At 35.9% G+C, this 27,632-nt stretch overlaps 1 protein-coding gene across 1 annotated transcript in view; it reads left to right on the top strand.

Moving 5' to 3' along the window:
• Positions 1-397: 397 nt before the first annotated feature.
• LOC108668382 (mucin-12) overlaps positions 398-27,632 on the top strand; it is a 39,765-nt gene continuing 12,530 nt past the window's right edge. Inside the window, exons 1-9 of the mRNA XM_018155584.2 lie at positions 398-571; positions 14,759-14,902; positions 15,040-15,174; positions 16,910-16,978; positions 17,139-17,291; positions 20,092-20,226; positions 20,904-20,972; positions 21,185-21,352; positions 25,528-26,314. Coding sequence (XP_018011073.2) covers positions 14,759-14,902; positions 15,040-15,174; positions 16,910-16,978; positions 17,139-17,291; positions 20,092-20,226; positions 20,904-20,972; positions 21,185-21,352; positions 25,528-26,314 — 1,660 coding nt within the window. The 5' untranslated portion in view covers positions 398-571. The remainder of the gene's footprint in view (positions 572-14,758; positions 14,903-15,039; positions 15,175-16,909; positions 16,979-17,138; positions 17,292-20,091; positions 20,227-20,903; positions 20,973-21,184; positions 21,353-25,527; positions 26,315-27,632) is intronic.

The following is a 27,632-nucleotide window of genomic DNA, read 5'->3' as shown; positions in this document are numbered from 1 at the left end:
AAAACATTGGGATTCCGAATATTAAGAGCAAACTGACTAGACAAGCGAAATGTGAATGTAATTTATAAATGGCACGCGGCAGGATGTTTAAAAGTGTAGAACTGTTCTGAGGATCGTCATATAGCACGGAGTGAATCTTTTTGTTGATAATATTTTTTTAAGCCTTCCCTTCATTGCGCGCTATTTTTATTTCTTGGAAATGGTTGCAGTTAAAAATTACGGAATTGCTTGCGCCGCTTTCTTACATGGATCAATTGTTCGCCGCATGAGCATCTTTGTGATCCTGCATTCAAATTTTATCCACGAAGGCGTCAACATACGCGGCTCATCGCCATCGGTCAAAGTTTAGAAAAGTTAATTGCATAACTTTTGCATTGATGTACTAAAAATCAAAACAACATTACCAGATATTTAAAAGCCAGGAATTAGATCTTTGAAGTTTGAGTTTCTTCAACAGCCCAAATTAATCACTAAAAGTAAAACCAGAAAGGAAATTTTATTATCAACTCTGACAAAGGTCAACTGTTACAGCGGTACAGCCTACAGGAGTCAGGACAGGATAAGCGGGATTGTGAGTATTAAACTGTAAATTGGATAAAAATTATATATAAATGTTTATACAAAACAATTGACTGATTAATATGATGCATTTTAAAGATTAGTTATGTATTCATTTAATTCATAATCAAGGTTAGGGTAAATGCGGTATATTCCGACACTTTAAGGACGCATCGAGAAAAATGGAACTAAAACAAAGCTTAATATAAAGGAAAAACTAGAGAAGTGACGGAATTACCTACGATGTCGGAATATACCGCGTTTACCCTATTCAGCATGTTGCTTTGGATTGGATTAATAATAAAATCACTATTTTTTATTTTCTTTAAAACATATACCTATTGAGTTGGAACTGCTGGTTAAATGCGATTCACTTCTGAATTGGCTTGACCAAAAATTTGATCACAATCGCAAAAGAATTGAATTGTAACTTAATATATAAAAAATCGGAAAAAAATCGGTTTTTTGATACTGACTGCCAAAAACGGATTTCAGATTCTTTATCTATAGTCTATACCCCAAAAAACATAATTAAAAAATCACCCTTTTTTTTGGATGCACTTAATCTAAAGTAATACCGTAAAATGGGGTTACTTTGACTGGCGGGGTAACTTTGACCACTTTTCGTTTTTTTAACAAAAATCCCCAAAACTCAAAAACGAATTGACATGGAAAAATTTTGTTAATGGCCATCAAAGGCCTAATACTGAGGCTATGTAACACTATAGAAAGATTTAAAAAGTTTGCATATCTAATAGCCTAATAGGTTAAAAAATTAATAATGTGACCCACGAAAAAGAGCTATTATTTAAAGCCTGTTGGAGTAGTCCATAGTGGCAAAGCAGAGAGTTTTTCAGACTCTCCTTCAAGTTCAATTTCAAGTCCTATAAGTAGACCAAAAAAGTATCATGGATACCAGCATCATCATACATAAGATATTGGCTTTAATGGCTTAAATCTTGGGTAAATGAGAAAATTAAAAATGAACTGATTCTAAAAAATCACTGGACTATGAGAGGCAGGAGCCAGCAATTTATGGTGAGTAAAGCTAAAGTATAGACCTGTATTTTGCATGTTTCAATTTAAGTTTAACTTATCTAGTAAAAAAATGGCATCATTTTGAAAAAAAAAGTGGTCAAAGTTACCCCATTTTACGGTACCAAAATTAGATTGTCACCCTGTTTTTGTTTGATTGAAAAAATTGTGGTTTGAAACTTTGCAAACATGTCCATTCATGAAATTGTCAAATTCCACAAATCGCAATGATGGCGCAATCTGCATTACTTCAACAGTCCTGCCAAAATATCCTGCAAAATGTAATAACAAGTCAACCCAAAACATTTCCTTGAAGATCACATAGCTGTGGTCACATCAGAGCAGTCAGACTGCACTATCATGTGTTCTGTTGCCTCTTAAGTGAAGCCAAATGTTAGTTTTGTTTTTGACTGTTTTAGGGTAAAATTGAAGATTTGGGGTAACACATGCATGGACACATGGCTTCATGCAGGCATGAAATATATCTACTTGGCAAGCCACGACTGAATTTTTGAACCATGGTTTTAGGGATTTGCCAGCCGTGATTCCATTTCTTTGAGCTGTGAATTCCATATCTCAACCATTATAAGCCATGAACAAGCTGCAAACATATTTACAAAGTCTGTGCAAGTGTTACCCCAAATCTTTAATTTTACTTTAAATCAGTTGAGCAGCAAAACTAACATTTGGCTTCACTTGAGTGGCAACTGAACACATGATAATGCAGTCTGACCGCTGTAGCGGTTCCCGGTAAGCCCGCACAAATATGCGAGACTGTAACTCTTGAGACCTTGGTCATGGAACAAATACTGAATGTGGTCAGAAGGAGTCACATTCAGGAAGGCATGAAACATGGAAAGCACTGAACAATTTACTACTAACAAAACACACAATACAAAATGGCAGATACAACAATAAATGAATGGTACCTAGTCTAACTGAAACACTAGCGGTGGTGTCAGTTCAGCCCACTTGGTGGTCTGGGTAAAGTACTCTAATGAGTGGACCACTGAGGCCTCTCAGCGTTGTAGTTTCGAGTAACTACAAAATAATAGTAAAGTCAAAATGTAAATAGTTATTAACAGCTTCTGCTGCCAGATAATAACAATGTCTTACTCAAACATTAGCCAAGGCCAACTATGGTTTTTACAACCATAAATCAAGTATTAACCATTCCTAGTAGTAGTAGTAATCAAGTAGTAATCATAAATCAAGTAGTAACCATCACAGGCTTCAGGCACAAGCCAAGGAGTGATAGTTGGCAAGGCAGAACTTGACCACTGGTGGAGGGATGGAGATCAATGCTGAGTGGCTTGTGGACCAAGTCACACACACTTACATACCACACCCAGGCACACCAAACTCACTCCACACTGCACTCAGCACCATCTCTCTTACCTTATGGCAGGAAGTATGCCCAAAGGGCTGTAGCCATCTTACCATTTCCTGGACTGTTGGGAGAGCTAATGATTATCTAGGGCCTAGAGCACACTTTGAACACCAATTGTGTTTGGCAAGAAAATAGAAACAAATAGTTGCCAAGCACAGGAATGCATAAGCGGACTAGGTCACACAATACCTAAACGTTGAACATCAATGAAAGTACAGCAAGAAAAAAGCAAACGGTTATGCAGTCCACGAATTAAATCTGCAAATCCTAATTTCGCACTTCTGGTAGATTAGCTAGTCAGACTAAAGTTTCAACTTCTCTTGACACAACGTGATTCCCTCACTAATGTATGGGGTATTCATGAGTGGATTATGAAAGACAACTGGTCCTACTAAGTCGCAGAAGTCATTAAATAGACTCTTATACTCCTAGTCACACTAGCATACTAATCGGTAATTATACTCCTAGAAACAACTAGAAAATTGTCACATGTCTGGACTCATAGTGTCTAGGAAAAGCACAAGGCTCATCAACTTCAAGTTGGTATCTAAATCAAATTTTGGTTCATAGGTGGAATGTCTTATCTTCTTTCTTGATGGCCAGGAGTTGGTCGAGCGATCTTAGGTTCTCATCAAGAAGACTGTAGCTCCACACCAACCGCTCCTAGTCAAATAAATGCGTTCATAAGAACTAGCCTTCTAGATATTGACATCAGGAGGATGTTTAAAACTGTTTTGTCAAACACACTAACTCATGGATGCATGGAAGGGGTTACAGAAAGTAAGTTATTCAAGGGTGGACACAACATGGTTCAAGTAAGCAAAATGAAAATTGTGCAATAAAAGGACAGGATTAACATGAGAACCAGTGAAAGCCATCCTTCATTCTTTATAAACAGGCATGAATGACTGGAAAACATTTGTTAAGAGCTCAGAAAAGACAAATATAAGCATGGTGACATTTTAATGAGCTGAAATGCACTGTACTCACCAAAATGGAGCATCAGGATGGGATTAACCAAGCCGAGGTGTAGATCAACTCGTGCATTAAGGTGTCTTAAACAGGCTTTTGAAGGTCAGAAAAGAATCAGGTGCAACAAGTGAATTTCCAATTCAGCAATCAGGGGTGCAGATTAATCAAAAGTGCATATCATATGGACTTGCAAGAATTTTGTCTCATTAACTTTTACTCTGCTTAAATATTACACCAAGGGGAACAAGATACAAGATTAATAAGATGCACATGACACTCAAAAGGTAATGAAATAAAACATGAAATACATTAAGGTACAATTGTGAATGAATGATTCTACTGGATATTATAGCTAATGTTCTGTGGCCCTCTTCACTGCTCTGACATGACCGCAGCTATGTGATCTTCAAGGAAGCATTTTGGGTTGACTTGTTGTTATTATATTTTGCAGGATATTTGGCAGGAACATTGAAGTAATGCAGATTGCACCATTATTGCAGAAGTGGAAAATTTTATGAAACAACATGTTTGCAAAGTTACAAACCACAATTTTTCAATCTAACAAAAATACATGACATTAGAGCCTCAAGATTTCATACCTACTAAAATTCTATGATATTAGAGCCAGGATATTTTAGAAAAAAGTAGGACATTTTCAGCCATGGCTTCATGGTCGCAATATGGAATTCACAGCTCAAAGAAATGGAATCATGGCTGGCAAATCCATAAAACTACAGCTTGAAAAATTCAGTTGCAGCTTGCCAAGTAGATATATTCAATGCCTGTATCTGACTACCTGTAAACATCCTAAAACAGGGTAGAATTCTAAGACAGGAAGTTTACTTATAAAAAAGCTTTCCACCAAAGATGGAAAGCTTTCCTTAGATACAGTGCTCTGCCAGCATCTGCCTGGTAACTTGACTATAAAGGAAAAGGAAAATGAATAGTGGACAAACTGTTTCAATTGTATAGTACCTCAGATTTGTTATAGAATTATTTAGTTGTCTCTTGTTTGATTGAAATTTTTTATTTTATTTTCTATGTACCCTTTACCACCTGATTTTCTGGGTCAAAAATTGCAAATTTTTATTTTCCTGTTTTATGCTCATCTTATAGCTGTCATTCTGTGATGATTCTGATCTATCCAATGGTACCAAAATCATCTCTATGTTGATTTATACATTCATGACAGATTGCAAAAGGGTTGAGGGGTGGTGGAGTTTTTTCATTTTTTCACATTTAAGATAGGTGAAATTTACTGGCTGGGCACATAAATAGACTGTCTGAAGCCTCTGCTCTTTAGTTACCTGGCTGCTGTTGTGTGGGATGGTGCTCGTGCAATTGTTCCCACCATCCTAGACTGAATTTCAGCTCCAGTAATATCTAGTCTTGTTTCCTTGCCACCTTGAATGCCTATTTTGAGTAGCTTGGGACTTTGTTGCACTCTACTGAACATTCACACTTTTGTCACTGCAAACCTGTCTCCTCCTAGAGCTTTGAGCTACAGCAATTATAGATATACCATTCCGGGCGTTCGATTTACAAATAAAAGCTCTGGCGATTGGTTGTAGCTTTTTTCAATTTCATTATAGTTTTGAAAGTATTTTGAAAAAAAGTAAGGTAAAAGAGGAGGAAATTTAACAAATTTTAAAAAATTTACAAAAAATTTCCCCCCCCCACCCACAAAAGTTAGAATTTTGAAGAAAAAACTATGACCAATCGATAGATATGGTCCTTTCACATCGAATGATATGCGTCTTACAGTCTTGATGTTGTAGCTTATAAGTCCTAGGAGGAGATAGATTTCTACAGTACCCCTTTTTGGTCATTTTCTAAGAATTTAACATTTTCTTTCATTTTTTTTAAATTTGCACGAACAAAAAAGTATCAGATTTGTGTTTTACACATGTGTTAGCAAGTTTCAAAGTGTTCCGTCTGTAAATAACCAAAAGAAAATATCCATTGGAAATTGGAATTTTTATTTCAGTTTTTTACAGACAGATCACTTTGAAACCTGGTACGTACACATATGTAAAACCGATTTGTAAGACATTTTTGTTCGTGTCAATTTTTTGGTAAAAATAAAAGAAAATGTAAAATTCTTAGAGAACAGGATTTTTTAAAAGCAACATGAAAGTCCAATATGGTGGTAAAGGATTGAATGGATTTTTTGAAATTTTCCAGGCCCTTTGTAATGAATACCTAGTGGTTGAGTTTAAGTCAAGTATCAAGTCAAGTTAGTTCAAGTATTAAGTTAATCAGAACTGGAGTACATATACCATATTTTGGGGAATGGCTTTTGGGCACAACCAATCACAGCTCTTTACAATCCCATCAACCAATCACAGCTGGAAAGGGATAGGATATGTATATGATGGAATGAAAGTGAAAAGTTCCTGGCCTTTCCAAGCTTTCAGGTTCTGCTTTCCAATATGCTATCTGTACTAGTTAAGGGGAGCATCTGGGTCCAAAATTGAAAATTTTCAGCTTTTCCTGATATCATGCTGATCTTGAAGCTGAAATTCTGATCTATCCAACAGTACCAAAATCATCTCTGTATGTTGATTTATGCATTCTTGACACATCCCGAAAGAGTTACCTTTCATTGAGTCCTTCACAAATCCCTACTGGGAATATTAACGGAGCCTGCACACATATAAGCCTGGTCTGACAGCCTTCAGCTAAGTTACCCCAAACTGTCATGTGGGAAGGTGTTCATGCAGTTGTTCACTGCATTGCTTCCTTATTTCTAAGTGAAAGAACACATAACTTTGCTATCATAGCTACGGGAAATGCCTATATTTGGTGCGGTGCAACCGGCCGGCCATTTGTCGGCTGTCCTGAACATCTCACTTATTGTCACTGGGAAACTGTCTCCTCCTACAGTTATGAAGCTACAGAATTGAGAGATATACCATTCGATTTGTAAAGAAGAGATCTAGAGGATTGTTGAAGCTTTTTTTAATTTCATTATAGTTTTGAAAATATTTTGAAGAAAGTAGGGAGTGGAAGGGAAAAATTAAAAAATTTACAAGAAAATGCCCCCCTACCCACGAAAATCATAATTTTGAAAAAAGCCACAAGCAATCAATAGATATGGTTTTTACGCATCGAATTATATGCGTGGCGATGTTTTAGCTTGAAAATCCTAGGTGATAGTTTTATACAGTACCCTCTTTTTGGCCATTTTTTTAAGACTTTCAACTTTTTCTTTAATTTTTTTGAAATTTACACAAACAAAAAATCTAAGGTTTCTGTTTTGCACATGTGTGCCAAGTTTCAAAGTGATCCGTCTGTAAATAAAAATGTTTTTTTGGGACATAGACGGTCCCATTAATTTATTATCCCTCTAGAATTCCACACTGTCTGTAAACAGGTTTGGTAAATTCTTATATAATCTGAAATCTCTTAGTTCCAAAACTAAGTGACATCTCTTCAATGAACTTAGTTTTGTGCCTTGATCATGTAGGCTAGTTAACTATTAGATAGAAGATGAATCAATAAGTGGATCTGAGTGGAAATCTTGCAGATCCACTGATCCACAAATGGTAGGTATGTGCACAAAAAATTTTTTTCCTCTGATTAATTATTATACAAAATTATACTGCTGAAAAGATAATTTTTTTAGATAATTACCATATAGATATGAGTGGAATACAAGTAAAAGTGAAAAAGATATGAATATTTTCCTTTAATAAATTATGCCACTTTTTTGGAAAAAAACTACCATTTCTAAGTTTTTTTATGAGCCAATTTCAATAATTTTAGTACCATTAGAAAGCTCTTGTAGGCTATCTATTCTAATTAAAATAAAACATTTTGGTTGAGACTTTGACTACAGGTGGGAGAGGGCAAATGGGTGTGACTGATAGATATGATGGTATAAATTAACCAAAAGGCAAAATTGAACAATAAATTCCAGTTTGAGAAATAAATTAATAAATGATAAATTAGGAACAAATAAAAAAATGTAATGAATGAATGAATGATGGATGAATGAATGAATGAATGATGCAGGTGGGTTCATTGATGCATTTATTGTATGATAGGTAAATGATAGGAAAATGATGCCAAAATGATAGGTAAATTAAAGGTAAATGATACATAAATATGTAGGTAAGTATTACCAAGTACTGAAATGAAGTAGTACCGTCAAATGGGGCTACTCGGGACAGATTTGAACGATTAGTTTTAAATAACAGTTAATAACTTCTTACGATGAAACATTTCATAAACAAGTTTAGTCTCATTTTATAGCTGATTGGCAGGGCTATCGAATGGCGTTGTAAAAAAAATTCCATATGCTATTCGTAAGGTGCCAGACGCAAAATAGAGATTGTCCCGAGTAGCCCCGTCGGTTGGGGCTACTCGGGACAACGGGAATAAAACTTCATTTCAAAGCATTTGAAGCATGCAGAGCGTACTCATCCATTACTAACAGTACTCTGAAGACCTCCTCTTTCATTGTAGATGATGTAGAGGTAGAATAAATGACATTTTCTGTGATTTTTACTTGTTTTTCCTTTATTGATATGATATTGCCAAATACATTAATTACCGTATTATTGATGTGACATTATCGTATTATTGATGTGATATTACCGTATCCATGAACATGCCATTGAGCATTTACAACAACCTTGTCCATTGCAAGCTTCATATCAGCAGCCTTATAAAATTTTTTTCGTATCTGTATTTTTTTTGCTACATACCTTAGCAGTTGTAACTTTACAAAACATAATTTTTCACCATTTTTTTCAGGAATTTTTCAAAGCAAGTAAATGTAGTATTTTTCGACTTCCTTTATACTAGATAGATAGGAAAAATAGTTACGTTTACGCCACTATTTTTAGTTTTGCGATATTCCAATTAGTTTCGCTACTACAACAGTTTTACACCATGTCATAGGCCTGTCCCAAGTAGCCCCGCCTGTCCCGAGTAGCCCCGGTTGACGGTAGTTCTAGTAGAAGCCTAGGCCCCAGGCTGCCTTGCACTAAGTCTAACTGACTAAGCACTTAACAAGTTTCACTAGTAAGTAAACCAGGACAGAAGGTAGGTTCAACTGCAAGTAAAAAATTTCATGTAACAATGTCTTTGCAACAGTTAAATTGTCCTGCATATAATGGACCAATTATATGCAATTTATTCAAAAACTTTGAAATGTGAACCAAGCGGGAAGGCACTATGTGAAAAGCTACCAGCTAATACAATGACAGAACATAAACAACAGTACTTTTGTGATGCCTATAAATCACTGTTGACATAATTCCAAGCTATGAAATTTGGAGAGCACACTCTAAGAACTGTAAGTTTCACATCATATTATCTTTCATTAACTACAAAGTACGATGTTGAGGTTTATTTTTTGCACTTAGTGTTACCCTTTGCGAATCTTAGCCAAGCAAATAAATGATTGAAATTTCTCAAAAAACAAGATGGGGTCATCATTATTCAAGTTTTTTCATTTGTTTGCAAACCACTGCTAATAAAAGTAAGCCGCCACTGGGTGGGAGTTTTAAAATTAAATGATTCTCTTATGCCGAAGCTGGAAATGGCTGTCCTGATTAAATTTGGTCTTAAAAAGATAAGAGAAAAGACGTTTCTTATCATCTCATATATCTTAAAGTTTGGAACTCAATGTGATTACTCCACCAATTTTACGTTACGATCAGGTTCAGGTTCAAGATACCGGTATTTGTTACTTATCGTTTTGTCAGGTGGTTGCCGAGTGGCACTTGATTTGGCACGATGATATACGGTTCTCTTTTTGGACAGGTTCCAGGAATGTGGCGTCGGTTCGAGGGAATAGGCTTAACTGTGGGCAACTCTAGCGTATATAAGGACCTCAGAATTGGCGCCAAGGGTTGTTGGTTCTAAGGAGTTGACCGTCGCGTACGTATGGTCTGCAGTTAGCAGGCGTAACGGCTGCGGCCATCAGGCCGGCGGTGTTACCGTTTTCGAACATTGACGGTTGACGGTCGCGAGAAACTCAGACTTATTGAAGCAGCCAAGATTCCTGTGAGCGCGTCAAACATATACAATGGACGGCTACGACTTTAACATATACGGTCAACATCATCACTATGGCTGCGACTCAGTCGTGAGACAACGCAAGAAGCCACGAGTTGTACAACGATAATAACGCATGTCATCAGAAGATCTAAGTTTCGAGCTCTACACCAAGAATCATTAGGATGATACGGTCACGATTTCCATCAAGAAGAAGCGGTATGATTGCATTCATCTTCACCCGCCGAAGCACCGCATTGAGCCGAAGTAACATCATCGACGATGAAGACTACGCCACTATTCTGAAGTGCGGTCATTGTAAAACAACCTACGGCCAGACTGGCCGTGTGGCATCTATATCAACGAGATACGACAGCTATGATGAAAGAGCAACTGTGAAAGCGGACGCGAGAATACAGCAACGGTACGGCCACTCAACCTACGGCCGCAAAGTGTGCGTGTACTATACGGTCGTTTACAACAGACGTACAGCTCAACGGAACTGCAATTTATCAACGTTCTGGTAAATAGAGAGATTTTTAACGATGTTACTGATAGGTTTGCACTTTTGATTGTGTGTGGATTACATTTTTCATGTACTAGAGATTTTTTGTTAACGTAGGATGTGAACTTGAATTTCTCAATTTAATATGAAATGTATCAGTGTTTCATTAAAAGGATGATTAGGAATAGGAATAAAATTATAAACAAGAATAGGAAACTAGGACTTAGGGGAAAAACACATGTCACGAAAATTCAAGTGACAGCAACCGAGTGCGGGTCTACGCGTAATTGGGGCTATATAAGGCGAGCGCGGCTGATGTGCAGTCAGTGGAGTGTGGGAGCTTGTGGAATCCGCATGTCGTTTGGTAGCGCGACCGAAAACTGAGTGTGCCGGTGTACAATCGTACAAGGATTCACGGGACAGTGAATGTTGTTAGTGAAATAAGAATTGTGGTATTTGTTATCTTGGGATAACACAAACCCACAGTCATGACGTCTCTCCAAATAAGACCAGCCAGCCGCATACGAAATATCGCCGAGAAGAAACACCTCACGATGAAGGAATTATGGAACTGACTCGGGAGATTTCCCCGACGAGTCCTCATCGAACAAAGGGAGCTTCTGCGAGAGATTAACCAGAGTAGCCTGCATAGTCTCCATCAAATCCCAGCGTGGAGATCCACCAGGGTCGGGTCGGCAGCAGCTCGTTACAGCAATCAGAAGTTCGCCGGTCATCATCAAGGGACACGGCTGGAGCCTGGAGCACTTCATAGTGCTCATACTATTAGTCAGCGCCGTCAGATCTGCCTTGGGCTCATCTCCAAATCCCCGGTGATGTACCCATGTTAAATTGATAAAATCTATAGCATTCTCGTGTAGCCACCTTTGTTCAGTTCTCGTGGTATTAGTTTCAATTTATAATTCCCGGCCTGTTAGTAATTAGGTTTGAGGTTGTTGTCTCATGCCCACATCGGTATAGGATAGGATTGATTCTTCTGCAAGCCTGTGCACTCATCATTCTCACCATTACTAGCTCTGTAACTAGGCTAGGGTGTTTTCTCTTTTAGTATATGAAGTTGGAGATAAATGTGTGTGTCATTCTCCTTGTCAAGTCGTAGCTGCCAGCGTGAGAACTTGTTCAATGTGCCGACCCTCATGCTAAAACCTGACAGTAAATAGCTTACATAAAAACTCTATTGAGAGAAAAGTTCATTCATGCGATTGATGAGATTAATATAGGTGTCGAAATAACCGGTTGTATTGAAATAAATATAAATACTTATCGTCGCAACCCCCTATATCGATATAAGCATAGTTTTGGTTGCAATCACTACATCAAGACTAAAAGAAAAGTAGAAATTAACGAAACTCTATTCTAATCAGTCCGCCATTACACTACTATTTATTATATATGTGCGTGATTTGTGCACATACCTACAAATGGCAATAAGGCTCTATTTGCATCTTTCAAAGTAAACTGTGTAACATATGGCCAATTTAGAATATCAGGCAGAACTCAGAACATAGTGCAATTCTATATGCAAAATAAAAGAACATTGTATTTTGAACCAGTCAATGCTCTTTTACAGACCAAACCACAGCACACTTGCACCAACTCTTATAACATCAAACAGTGTACTAAATGAACAAGAAATAGCATTGTAGGGCAGCACCAGCAAAGCAGCCATAGCAAATTTTAATTTTTTAAAAATAAAAGTACAAATTGAAGTCAGATTTTGAGTCATTATATTCCTAAAAAATAAATAAATTTATATGACCACATGGATTTTAATGCTGTTACCATTGAAAAACTTCTAAATTTCTCTGCTATTATATATACCTGTTATATAAATTATAATTTAGCTATATTCATCCCTCAATATCACTTTTAGAACCCATCAGTCCACTCAAATGGATGGTTTATAAGAGTTTATTGACATTGATTGCAAGTGGTGCTAGTGTGCTGTTGACTAGTCCATAAACATTGATGATAGGTTCAAAATGCCAATTTTTTTATTTCAACTATATTATAGAATTGCATCATGTCTTTACCAACTCCAAGAAAATGGCAACTACTTCAACTTGCTACTTTGACAATCAATACCGTAAAATGGGGTAACTTAGACTTTCGGAGTAACTTAGACCACTTTTAGTTTTTTTAACAAAAATCCCCAAAACTCAAAAACTATTTGACATAGAAAAATGTTGTCAATGGGCATTAAAGGCCTAATACTGAGGCTACGTAACAATAGAAAGATAGAAAAGTATGCATATCTAATAGGTTAAATGAAAAATGTGACCCACGAAAAAGAGCTATTATTTAAAGCCTGTCATAGAACCACCTCCAATTTTTTTTATTTTTTGGTAAAATAACTCCAGGTTTTGGTGCATTATAGTAGAACTCTTCTAGTTACATATGCAAATGACAAATTTGAGGAAAGTGTAATAGTTTGCAAATGGGGGGCGCCACCCCCAAATGGGGGAACTTAGACCACCTAATGTCAGCCCTGACTGGGTAATATAGACCGGCTTGGAAATTAATTTAAAATTACCATATATAACATATTTCATGTTTGATACACCTATTAATGTTTTTCAGACTCTACAGAGTCTAACATATGGTAATTTTAACTTAATTTCCAAGCCGGTCAATATTACCCCTTCAAGGCTGACATTAGGTGGTCTAAGTTCCCTCATTCAAGGGCAGCGCCCCCCGTTTGCAAACTATGACACTTTCCTCAAATTTGTCATTTGAATATGTAACTAGAAGAGTTCTACTACAATGCACCAAAGCCTGGAGTTATTTGGAGTTATTTTACCAAAAAATATAATTTATTTTACCACCCAGTCTAAGATACTGTAAAATGGGGTAACTTAGACCACTTTATTTTTTATAAATTATGCCATTTTTTTACTAGCTAAATTAAACTTGAATTGAAACTTGCAAAATACAGGTCTATACTCTAGCTCCACTCACCATAAATTGCTGGCTCCTGCCTCTCATAGTCTTTATGTAATTTTGAAAAAAGTGATGGTCTTTGTTACCCCAGCTCTTGGGGTAACTTAGACTGGGTGGTAAAATCAATTATATTTTTTGGTAAAATAACTCCAAATAACACCAGGTTTTGGTGCATTGTAGTAGAACTCTTCTAGTTACATATGCAAATGACAAACTTGAGGAAAGTGTCATAGTTTGCAAATGGGGGGGCACCGCCCCATAATGAGGGAAATGTGACTACCTAATAGCAGCCCTGATGGGTAAATATTGACTGGCTTGGAAATTAAGTTAAAATTACCATATATAAGACTCAGTAGAGTCTGAAACATTAAGAAAAAACATAGATAGGCTGTCAAACATAAAATATGTTATAAATGGTAATTTTATATTAACTTCCAAGCCGGTCTATGTTACCCCGTCAGGGCTGACATTAGCTGGTCTAAGTTACCCCATTTGGGGGCGGCGCCCCCCATTTGCAAACTATGACACTTTCCTAAAATTTGTCATTTGCATATGTAACTAGAAGAGTCCTACTACAATGCACCAAAACCTGGAGTTATTTTACCAAAAAATAGAAAAAATTGGAGGGGTACTCTGACAGGCTTTAAATAATAGCTTTTTTTCATGGGTCACATTTTTAATTTTTCAACCCATTAGTTATGCAAACTTTTTAAATCTTTCTATTGTGTTATGTAGCCTCAGTATTAGGCCTTTAATGCCCATTGACAAAATTTTTCTATGTCAAATAGTTTTTGAGTTGTGGGGGTTTTTGTTAAAAAAACGAAAAGTGGTCTAAGTTACCCCACCGGTCTAAGTTACCCTATTTTATGGTAACACTTGTCTGTTCAACTACTACTACTATGTTTCAAAATGGGAGACTAAAAAGATGGTGCAGTCATTGGTCATTTTAATTGCTTATGCTTCATTCATTTACATCACTTCATGTACAAACTCAATTGTGTTCCACATTGGACAGTTGTATATGCTAGGTGGCTAAGTAGTTTAAGTTCAGAGCTACCAACATTGAAGCAGTTAGTTGTGGGTTTGGTACTCTCTGCTAGATAATAAAATTCTATTGTAAATCATTGAAGTGGTCGAGTGGTTTAGAAAAGTAAAATTTTTTAATGTCAAAAATTGGTGACTGCTATATCAACACTTAACGCATAAAACTTTCCAGATTAGAATGTGTCAGAAATAGCACAATTCCTCCTTTGCTGCTCATTGCTACACCATATTTTAAGGTATTTCACAATTCATGTCATTTACTGATTTTGAATTTCACCGTGTATCAGATGGGACCAAAGAAGAAACCAAAGAGGAAGCGATGCACCTATTGCAACCAATTTGGGCACAACACAGAAGAGTGCAGTTATGCTAAAGATGTAGCAGACCCTGAGTCTGCAACTTCTGGATCAACAGCTACTGAGGTTTTTGAGGTATTTTCATTCCATAAAATGCCTTGGGCAGACTTTTTTATTAGGATAATAAGCTGTATTTGACAATTCCTTCATAATTATGAGCAATTTTGGCTTAATATCATATTTAAACAAATGTCATATCCTTGTATCTGCAGAACCCATCAACAAATGGCCATCACTCAACAAGCACCGCACATCATGCAGATGACAGCCTAACCTGTGATGAAGCCGATGCTTCACTGGCAGATCTGGCAGGTCTTTCATCCCCAACAAATGCAAGCTTACATACGGTGAGTGTCAAATGTAAGCTTAGTCAAATGTTAATATAAATAGGAATAATTTCCTGCATTTCAGTGGGGAGGCTAAAAAAGTCTTTAGAAAACGTGGACTATTTTTCATGTAAGTATGAGATGGGGAATGAAACAGTACTGTTAAGCAGCTCTATTTAATAATGAACTACTTTTAAGTCACTATATGTAATTGCTTTATTCTTCATCCCGAATTTTGTTAATAGCTCCATGACATAAACAATGGAGAAAGGATGTAGTGAAACCCAACAATTTTTTACATGTAAAAGCATATACAGTGAGAAATATGCAGGTTTGATTGAATACCAGAGCATGCTTCTTATTAATAATCTTCTTATTTTTTTTTTCAATGTCTTGAAAACAAAATTTCTTGCTGGCACCGAGAGATCAAAAAGCAGGCTACCAAATGACATTTTAATGGATTGAGATATTTTGAAAATACAATTTTCATTATCAAGCCAGTTAAGGTTTTACAACACTTGAAATTTAACTTTGGAAATATGGCAATATGTCTATTGTGCTCGAAAGACTTAGATGTGTCAAATATGGGGGAAGCAGCTTTGAAGAGCCATGAAGAGCTATGCATTTACACGTTTGTTATTTATCAACTGTAGGTTGACGATAGAATATGCACAGTTAGTCTTTCAGTCATGCTCAACCTGTCGTATAAGAGTCTTGGAATATTATGTTGATGGTCATGGAAATGTCATGGAAAAGTCATGGAATTTTTTTCTAAATACTGGTACAAACCCTGTTGATAGCTGGAGACTGACTCTTGATAATTAGGGCCTCAGCCATTGCCAGTCTTGTTGGGTCAGGGCACCACATAACTATACTGGTGCATGCCTCCAATGTTGCTTGGGTGATGGTGTCATTGTGAGCCTCCTCAATGAGACCATCACCCGAGTGGCATTGGAGGCATGCACCAGCATAGTTATGCGTGCGACGCACTGACCCATCGCGACTGGCGATAGCTGAGGCCCTCATTATCAAGAGCCAGTCTCCAGCTATCAACCTCCAAACTACCGGATTTGTTCTGACATTGAAATTAATTTCAGAGTAATTTTAAGCTAATATTTTAAATTGTCTCCACTATAACATTGATATGTACTACTGTCATTTCCAAAGTTCAATATCAAGTGTTGTAAAGCCTTCACCAGCTTGGTAACAAAAATTGTATTTTTGAAACATTGCAATCTATTGAAATGTCTTTTGTTACCTTGTTTTTTTTTTTCCGGTTGTCGGCATGAATTTTTTTTTGACTCAATGAAAAAATAAATAAGAAGATTATTAATAAAAAGCATCTTCTGGTCTTCAATCAAACCTGCATAAAAGAAAAGCTTCTGCTGAACTACACCAAGTGGGAAATTTATGAACATTTTATTCAGTTGACAAATTATTCAGTGAGAAAGGCTACTGAACAAATTATTCATTCTGTAGCCTTTTCCAAAAAGTTTTTTTGGTGAATTTATTACTGATGTGTACTTATAACTTGCCATTTACATCTTTCTTATGTTTTTTGTTGTGTTCTCAATTTGTTTTGTAGTCATTCCTGTTGAGAAAGCTATTCACTGTCAGTATTTAACTATTTATCCCCAATTTCAACATGTTTCTTATTGCATCAGCATTTGTAATTCACTTTCAGTTCAGAGCAGATCTTCACTTACCTATTTAGGCAAGCTGTTTCATGTTTAAATAATCTCATTGCACTTTACAGGGTCCCCTGCATAAAAAGCTTAGAGGAGAGCCTCCAGATTCTGCATTTGACAGTGCACTGCTGGCGTCAGTGAGTACCAATGGGAAAAAGCTATTTTATGTTGTAAAACCTTTAATGTTTTTAATCCACCTTTCTTCTCCTTGGATTTTATTTCTGATCTGACTTTGTCATCTCTCCTCTCTATCTTAATCGTTTTCTTGTGCAAATTTAACAACCATGGATATTACAGAGACCTTCAATGGACGACTGCACAACTGAGTCGAGCATGACAACCCATACTCCAGTAGATCCTGATGCCAGCAGCCCATCATATGGAGATGTTCATGGGCCATCATCCCATGTTGCTAGGAGTCCATCCACGACCAGTGGAGATCTGCCACCGGTGAGTTGTTTATATACACAATGTATCAAAGTAGACATAGGTAATATTTTTCTAAAAAATGAAAACATCTCTAGAGCTATCGTGTTAAGAAGATGTAGAAAAAACGTTTCATCTAACTCAAAGCTTCTGTCAATATTCATGCCTTGGCAAGCACCACACGGGGCTGTTCAGGAGCATATCCAAGAAGGAGACCAACTTATGTCAGGATATTGCCTGGACCTGAATTTGTATTCTCATTGGGATAATTTCATACAATCGCTAGTGGGCATCCTGCTCATAAGAGATAAATGAGGGTGTTCTTATATATCATTCTTTTGTTTCAAATAGAGAAATTCAACAATTTAGATATTTTTATTTTTATTGTTGCAACTTATGCAAATAATTTTTCCAAATATAGTCAAATGCGGGTATGACAAGACCATGTCTATTGTAAGGTAGGAAAGTACTGGCCCCTGGCAAGCATTCTCATAGGACCAATCAAATTTCATTGTTTCAGAATCTGTTATAGCTTTAATTTCCAGTTATTTCACCATTTCTTTATGCTATATGCTGCTAATAGTGAATTTTTGTACAATTGGAACGAAAAGTATGTTTATAAGGTTCAGAAAAAGTTAATCATAGAGGCTGACTAGTGAGGCTAGTCTAGACTCGCGTTCTATACAATCTTTTGACTGGGCAGTTCAAAACACAACATGAAAACTGCACAGTAACTCAGCTACAGACCATATATGTCCGCAAATTGCCTTTATAAGGTGACGGTGTGGACAGTGTCCCAATTTTTTGATCAGTTGTTCCCAGTTTTAATTCATCTGGTGACAATGGCTCATCTTCAGCAATGTTTATGGCAGTTTCTCCAAGAATTTACGGCATTATGTATATGACAATTTTCCATGAATTTTACCTGTCAAATCAAAGACATATAATGAAAAATAAATTGGGGATGGCTAATGAGTATTCATTTCAATAATTTAAATGAATTGATGGCAGAAGCACACATGAAAAATAGTTGTAAAAAAGATTTTTCAAAATTGTACATTGTGCAGAATTGTATACAGAGACAGTTGTATAAAAATCATTCTTTCAGAAGTGTACTTCATGTAGAATTGGCGATTCAATTTCAAATAAATCAATTACATCAGGGGCTGGCAAAGACATCTACGAGCCATTTCTCTGATGTATCGATTTGTAATTTTCCCCTATGAACAGGAAACACCAAGGCAGTCTAGGAATACCAGGAATGAAAATGAAAAGTTTGCAGTTGACCAACCACCAGAACACAAAAAAAACTTTCTTCAATAACTTTATTACTAGATTTGAATGCCACTTCTATGGTTTAGAGATATTAATCTTGCCATGGAACAAACCCCTCACTGTTGAAGTACTCTTTGAAATTTTCTCCTATCACAATAGCATCGGTCAAAATTTGGGCTCTTGTTGTGTAGGTTTAGGTTTTGTAATAATTATGGGACAAATCTTTCATCTAATTTTGTTCTGAAATATTTTTCAATCAATATTTTATGGTGCAAGTTAATTTTTGAGAGTGCAGCATAGGCAAGTCCACTAAATGCACACAACTCCAAATGATGGTACCTCCAAAAAATTTTTTGTACGTTGCGTGAAATAAGATGAACGTAACTCTACTACAATTCAAGGGTCACGGAAGTGGAGTTATGATAAACTTTTGAGTGAGTAAAGTGATTGGTAATCATTTAGTTCAGGATTAGTGATTTTTTTTATTTTTTTTCAGCTTGTTTGTCTTTTTTGAAATGATATTTTTTATGACTGCTAACTGACTATGACTACCAGCTTTATGACTTTATGAAGCTAGCTGACTGACAGATGGCTGCCAACTGAAAATGACAATGGCTGCCAACTGATGATGACCAAGTTACTTTTCACTAATGTTTATCCAAAGTATGAAGGTAGTTTTTTTTCAATAATTGTGTGATCAAATTTTATGTTGTATTTATTTTAGAAGTAAACTCTTTCACAGCAGGCTGAATTATTCAGTGAAAACTAATGACAGACAAGGGGCTCAGTTAAGTTATTTGAATTTCAAGTTATTAGTAACATTGAGATGCTGCCACACGGACGACCTAGAATGTTATTTACGTTCTAAAGATTGAGCTAAAACGATATGCGTTTATGAATTTCTTGTTTACATAGTCATTTGAGTTAATAGAGAACTGACCTTTAATCTGATAAATAAATCATCCTGAATTATTTAATGAAAACCAAATTTTAACGTGATTTAGAAACGGGATAGCGGCCAATAGAAAACTACAGCATAGCATTTTGGAACTTGATAAAACTATAGAAGTGAAGTTTATGAGAATGAATAGAGGACCATCAATTTTTGTTAACTGCGCAATATAAGCAATAAGCAATAACAACTGATTGATGTATCATAATTGACAATCATCAATTAACATGTAAATCAATTTCTGATTCATTATCCTATTATATTGAATAGACAATTGACAAATTTGCGCATGAATTTTTTTCAGTTGGCTCTCAAAAATCGCCCACTTTCATTTACTTCTATCTGCAATGATTAAACCACAGTCGAGAGTTTGCCGTGCATCTGTATATATTGTTTAGGGAAATTTGACTTCCAAATCCTTGAGTGGCTGGATCTTCCACATTCTGCAGTAACCCACACTAATCGACATTGTTGCCCACCTTGGCGTTTGATTGGGGAGAGATCTCTATGCATAGCAAAATATTCACAAACAAGGTAAGGAAGCAAAATATTCATAAATATTCTGTTTGAACATATTTGATATCCTTGTATCTGCAGAACCCATCAACAAATGGCCATCACTCAACAAGCACCACACATCATGCAGATGACAGCCCAACCTGTGATGAAGCCGATGCTTTACTGGCAGATCTGGCAGGTCTTTCATCCCCAACAAATGCAAGCTTACATACGGTGAGTGTCAAATGTAAGCTTAGTCAAATGTTAATATAAATAGGAATAATTTCCTGCATTTCAGTGGGGGAGACTAAAAAAGTTTTTAGATAACATGGACTATTTTTCATGTAAGTATCAAATGGAAAATGAAACAGTACTGTTAAGCAGCTCTATTATATAATAAACTACTTCTAAGTCACTATATGTAACTGTTTTATACTTCATCTCGAATTTCTTCAATAGCTCCATGGCATAAACAATGGAGAAAATATATAGTGAATCCCAATCATTTTTTACATGGAAAAATATATAGTGAGAGTATGTGAACATTTATTCAGTTAACAAAAAATTCAGTGAGAAAGGCTACAGAACAAATTATTCTTTCTGTAGCCTTTTCCAAAAACTAGAAGTTTTTTTGAGGAATTTATTACTGATGTGGACTTAAAACCTGCAATTCACATCTTTCTTATATGTTTTTTATGTCTTCTCCATTCGTTTTGTAGTCATTCCTGGCACTGCCATATACTGGCACTCCATTCATATACTGGCACTCCATTCACTGCCAGTATATATCCCCAATTTCAACATGTTCTAATTGCATCAGCATTGTGAATTTGCTTCTAGTTCAGGCAGTTCTTCACTTGCATATTCAGGCAAGCTATTTCATGTTTAAATAATCTCATTGCACTTTACAGGGTCCCCCACAAAAAAAGTTTAAAGGAGGGCCTCCAGATTCTGCATTTGACAGTGCACTGCTGGCATCAGTGAGTACCAATGACAAAAAGCTATTTTATATTGTAAAACCTTTTTGAAATTTGAATCCAGCTTTCTTCTCCTTGGTTCTCATTTCTGATCTGACTTTGTCATCTCTCCTTTCTATCTTAATCGTTTTCTTGTGCAAATTTAACAACCATGGATATTACAGAGACCTTCAAGAATAATACATAAGAACCAAACCATCAACTCCCTATTCCAGCACTGCATTGTCCCATGTTACATCAAACTCGACCGCACAACTGTGTCGAGCATGACAACCCATACTCCAGTAGATCCTGATGCCAGCGGTCCATCATATGGAGAAGTTCATGGGCCATCATCCCATGCTACTAGGAGTCCATCCTCGACCAGTGGAGATCTGCCACCGGTGAGTAGTTTATATACACAATGTATTAAAGTAGACATGATATATTTCTGAAAAATGATTACATCTCTAGAGCTATCGTGTTAAAAAGATGTTGAAAAAGAATTTATCTAGCTCAAAACTATCTAGTCCATATTCATGCCTTGGCAAGCACCACTTAAGGCTGTTCAGGAGCATATCCAGGAAGGATACCAACTTATGTCAGGATATTGCCTGGACCTGAATTTGTATTTGGATTGGGATAATTTCATACAATCGCTAGTGGGCATCCTGCTCATAATAGATAAATGAGGGTGTTCTTATGTATCATTCTTTTGTTTAAAATAGAGAAATTCAACCATTTAGATATTTTTCATGTTTATTGTTGAAACTCGAGCAAATAATTTTTCAAAATATAGTTAAATATGGTTAAGACAGGACTGGTGCTATTGTAAGGTAAGAAAGTACCTTCCCCTGGCAAGCATTCTCATTGTACTGATCAAGTTTCATTGTTGTAGAATCTGTTACAGCTTTAATTTCCAGTTATTTCAGCATTTCTTTATGGCCTGTGCTACTAATAGTGAATTTTGTAAGATTGGAAAGAAAAGTATGTGGAGAAGGTTTAGAAAAAGTTAACCATATTTTGGAAAGAGGCTGACTAGTAAGGCTAGTCTAGACTCTAGATTTCAATAATTTAAATGAATTGATGGCAGAAGGGCTCATAAAAAAGAGTTGTAAAAAAGATTATTCAAAAGTGTACATTGTATAGAATCATACACAGAGACCATTGTCTAAAAATTATTCTCTCAGAAATGTAGTTCATATAGATTTGGCAATTCAATTAAGGGGAGCGTGTTGTCAATAAATAAAAAAAAATTTTGGCTTTTCAGTTTTCTTGGCTCATTTTGTAGCTGCTGAAAAGGCACGGCTAATGCAGCAAACTGCATGTCTGTGCGTGCTCAAGTTTTTGAATAAAGCAATTTCAGAAATATAGAGATATGAGCATTTTTCAACAATATGTACAAAGATTTCTTTACATTGAACCTGTATTTATAGATCATTATTCTAGTTAATTGAAAAGTGTTTGCACTCGTTTGAAAGCTACAAACAAGACGCAATCAACCAAGCTAACACCATGGATCTACATGCAATAATTTTTGTGTAAAGCTGGTTTGAAGTTTTATAAAATGACCATTTAATAATAATATTTACAAATTTTCAGTAAAAATGATGTATATAATCATTATTTGCATTAATTGCAAAGTTTTTGCATTCGTTTCAAAGCTAAAAACGATGCGCATTCAAGAAAGCAACTACCACGGATGTACATGCAATGTTTTTTGCATTAGTTTGTTTGGAACTAATATAAATAAACATATATATATATATAGTAACATTAATTGCACTTTACCAGACTATGCATATTTTTGGCCCAGTGGCATGAGCAAAATTGTTAAAAAAAAGTAAAAAGAACTTAACCTGGCTGGACCTAACCTTAGTAGAAAGGTGTCAAGCAATGTAAATAAGGGTTTTATACTCACCTAACCTAACGAGATTGGCATTTTTTAGAATGTCCGGTAGTGTAGTTCATTTATTTTCGTGTCCGGTTTTTAAGTACAAACTAATTGCAGAGTTAATAACCGGACTTGATTTTGTCTGGTTTTCTAACCCCTGCCTGGTAATGTTACCAATTTTGTCCGGTAGTTGTTCAAAATTCTTATATATATATACATTGGTAATACTGCGACAATTATTAGTTGACGTTTTTCCATTAGTTATTTAACATAAAAGAACCTTTCCTGACTGGCCCTAACCTTAGTAAAATTTTAAAAAAGTGTCCAAAAAAACATTTTTCACACATCTAACCCTAATTCTAACCCTACCCTAATGAGATTTTTGTTAATTAACATGTCGCAAAATAGCGTTCCTCTTTTTTTGTATCACACTATTAGCAAATACTAATCATAGGTAGATTCTGCAACATTGGTACATTCCGAGACAGTAATTGTGTAACATTTTGTTGCACAATATGCCAAAAAAGTATGAGTAACTTTTTGATCAAACAACTCGGCAACATGGTTTTTGGGAACTCTTAACAAATGTGTCTCACAATAACCATACTTATATATAATATATATATATATATTTATAGCTTATTATTCATGTTAAACTTGAGAATAAGTCTAAAGAATAAGAATAAGTCTAAAGACGTATGCTGGTACCCTAAATGCAACTAATTGGCAATTTGGAATATTGGGCTACAATATCAATCAATTTTTTGGGCATATTTTTCTTTTTGCAATAAATTTTACTTATTCGGCTCCCCTGAACAATCAAAATTTCCAAAATATGCCATCTTAAAAATCTATCTCTCCCTATAATTTTCAAGCTACAGAGATAATATGCCATTCAATTTGCAAAATTAAGATTTATCAATTCATCAATTGATTTGTTCCTTTTGTTATAGTTTGAATTATATTTTGCAAAAAAGGGGGTAGGCAAAAATTGAACAACACCGAATGTCCAGTAGTGTAGTATGAATGTCCCCCACCCAAACAAATATGAATTTGGATTATGTACTCAATTGGTAAATCGCTAGGTATGATTTTCATGAATCGAATGATATATATCTCGATGTTGTAGCACATTTATGTGTACCAAGTTTCAAAATGATTGTTGGTAGATAAAAAAATTTGTTCATACCAAGGCACTCCCCTTGAATCATTTTGATCAAGGGAGAAATCTACCAGCCATTTCTCTGATGTATCGATTGGTAATTTTCCCCTATGAACAGGAAACACCAAGGCAGTCTAGGAATACCAGGAATGAAAATGAAAAGTGTGCAATTGACCAATCACTTGGCATAACACCAGAAAAAATTTTTCAAAATAACTTTATTACTTTATTTGAATGCCACTTCTATGGCTTAAAGAGGTTAATCTTGCCATGAACAAACCCCTCACTGTTGAAGTACTCTTTGAAATTTTCTCCTACTACAATAGCATCAGTCAAAATTTGGGCTCTTGTTGCACTCTGTAGGTTGTGTAATAATTCTGGGGCATATCTTTCATCTAATTTTGTTCAGAAATATTTTCCAGACGATGTTTTATGGCGGGATGTAATTTTTTAGACCTGCTGCACAAAAAATTGTGTAAAGCACAACATCCAAGTACTACAGTATCAAGGTGGTTCATCTTCAAATTAATACTTGCGTGGAAAACATGAAATCAGGAAACCAAAATTACACACATGTTCTGTTCTCAACAAGTCATCTCTCCCTAGATTGGCAGTAATTGAATCATTTGCTCTCTAGTTAATATTTCTAGTCAATACAGTTAAGAGAGTTCTCTATGCACAGCAAAATATTCACAAACAAAGGAAGGATTTTCAAACAAAACATATATACTGAAACTCAGTTTAAACTTCAAATTCAGCTGGGTTTTGGAATTATTGAATCATTTGCAGCTTCATGTAAAATTTTGAGTTTTTAGGACTTCCAAGAGATTCTACTGCTTGTGAATCCAACAGAATCTGAAAATTCACAATTAGGATTTGCTATGGCCATCAAAATAGCACTCTGAGCCATTTTAATTGAACAATAGCACCTTCCTTGATGGATCGCAATTCTTATATGTTTTCCATCAATTGACCTTAACACGTTGACTATGATTGCTTCATCTTGTACTATTATTTCATTTTTTGTACTGTTTTTAAACAGGGTTGCCAGACGGTCATTTTTTTCTGGACAAATTCCGTGATTTAGTTTTTCTCAATTGCATTAGCCAGCTATAGGGGTACTTCCTAATTAAATTTTAAATACTGCAAAAAGAAAATAAAAGGAATTTTAATAGTAGAACCTACAAATAAATTAGTATATATTGAGTTATTGGCCGATTTTGGCCTTTTTTGTTCTCAGATTTGGCCGATTTAAGGCAACCTGAATTATGTACCACTATGTCCTGGAGAAATACATTTCGTGGTACGCATATGTACCACTTCGGAGTCAACGTGTTAAACATTGAGGGATCTGTATACATTCCTTCAATCCCAGCTGTAACTTCCAGTCACTCCTCTTCACTTTATATAAACTGAAAAATAAATTAATAAATTACAAAGCAAAAATTTCAAACCGATTACAACAGCCAGAATCCCCAAGAGAATAAAAATTGCAGAGAACGATAATTGTTTATCATTTGCAGGTAGAAGAAGATGTGCATACAAGTGATACTGACAATGAACGCATTGGAGCGACTGTTCATTCCGAACCATCAACTCCCTATTCCAGCAATGCATTGTCCCATGTTACATCAAACTCTTCAACTTGTATGAGGAAGAAAGTTGCAAATGATGATAGCACAACTGACACTATGAACTTAACAAATAAGAAACTTGACTCACCACAGGCTGAGGATGCTTGTCAGGTCTTTGGAAAATATGTGGCTTATAAACTCAGAGACATTCCTAGCTCAAAATGCGCAATAGCTCAGAAACTAATTTCTGATATATTATTCAAGGCAGAGATGGGAATGCTTACCAAAAATTTTCGAGTTGTTGATATGAAGAGAAAGTCGCGAAATCATATGACTAGCAAACTGCAAGCTGGTATGACTAGCAACCTGCAAGCTGGTATGACTAGCAACCTGCAAGATGGTATGACTAGCAACCTGCAAGATGGTATGACTAGCGACCTGCAAGATGGTATGACTAGCGACCTGCAAGATGGTATGACTAGCAAGCTGCAAGCTGGTTTTATTAGCGAGCTACTAGGTGGTATGACTAGCAGAGCGCAAGCTGGTATGCCTAGCGAGCCGCAAGCTGGTATGACTAGCGAGCCGCAAGCTGGTATGTCTAGCAAGCTGCAAGATGGTGTGACTAGCGAGCTGCAAGCTGGTATGACTAGCGAGCCGCAAGCTGGTATGTCTAGCAAGCTGCAAGATGGTGTGACTAGCGAGCTGCAAGCTGGTATGTCTAGCGAGCTGCAAGCTGGTATGACGAGCGAGCTGCAAGCTGGTATGTCTAGCGAGCCGCAAGCTGGTATGTCTAGCGAGCTGCAAGATGGTGTGACTAGCGAGCTGCAAGCTGGTATGACTAGCGACCTGCAAGATGGTATGACTAGCGAGCTGCAATCTGGTTTGACTAGCGAGCTGCTAGGTGGTATGACTAGCAGAGCGCAAGCTGGTATGAATTGCGAGCCGCAAGCTTGCATGACTAGTTAGCCGCAAGCTGGTATGACTAGTGAGCTGCAAGCTGGTATGACTAGTCAGCTGAGCAATTGAGTATGTTGCGTACTCTTTCTTCATAAGTTGGGTATATCTTCTTCATACCATTCTTCATTGCAGTAGTTGCTGTCTCCACCATGTAACCATTTTCTTGTAAAACTTTAACTTTCAAAGAAGTATGAATACATTGGGCGTTTGTTTGTTTATTAGTGTATTTTGGTCTTGATTCTATTGGCTTCAATAAATTTATTTTCCAATATAATCTGTATATGTAAGAGTTTCACCTTTTTGCGCTTGTATCGCAGGTTTCAGCCTCACGATTTGGTTCAAACTATGTTTTCCATATTCTTTTAGTCTCTAGAAACATTTAGTTATAAAATGTCACGTAAAAAATTGGTTATTATTTTATTTTTCAAAATGGAACTTCATCTGAAAATGTTAATAGTTTTTTTATCCATGTCTTTGCTGAACAACCTATAATTTTCCCCAAACCATTTTAAACATGTTTCCTGATTCATAATGAACATTTTGCTAAGGATTTGTTTTGGAAAAAATTGTCTAGTATCTTATTTTTTAATAAATTTGTTTACAGGCTTGCGTAATATCTCTACTAATTGATCTTGGATTGAATTGAAAATTTATACTAAACTGTCTTCGGATACATTGAATATTTTAATGTATTCAACATAGGTATTTTAGAAATTGTATTTCTTTCAACAATAATCATAGATTCGTTGTTTCTATCAATGAACAGAACCTGATTCCCAAACAGTGGTTAAATTAATATTTTATTTTATATTAATGACAGGAGATTGAGGCAAAATCCGTTGTTTCATTATCCACTTATCATAGTAATTTTTCCTGATCAGCTGCACACCTTTTATATACATTGCTTAATTTTACGCTTCATTACCATGCAAAAAAATATTTCCATAATTTAATTGTTTTAGTGCAACACTCTCCATGTCCATCTTGCCATCGCCATGACAACAGTATTCAGTTGTCATTTACAGTATTTCAATTTCTTGCCGCTCAACAAAGTCAATTATATATCTGAATAAACGAACTTGGTCATATATTTGGCA

Source organism: Hyalella azteca, unplaced genomic scaffold, assembly GCF_000764305.2.
Source record: "Hyalella azteca isolate HAZT.00-mixed unplaced genomic scaffold, Hazt_2.0.2 contig3748, whole genome shotgun sequence".
Lineage (NCBI taxonomy): Eukaryota > Metazoa > Arthropoda > Malacostraca > Amphipoda > Hyalellidae > Hyalella > Hyalella azteca.
The sequence above is the reverse complement of the archived record's forward strand: the minus strand, read 5'-3'. Positions and strand labels throughout refer to the sequence as shown.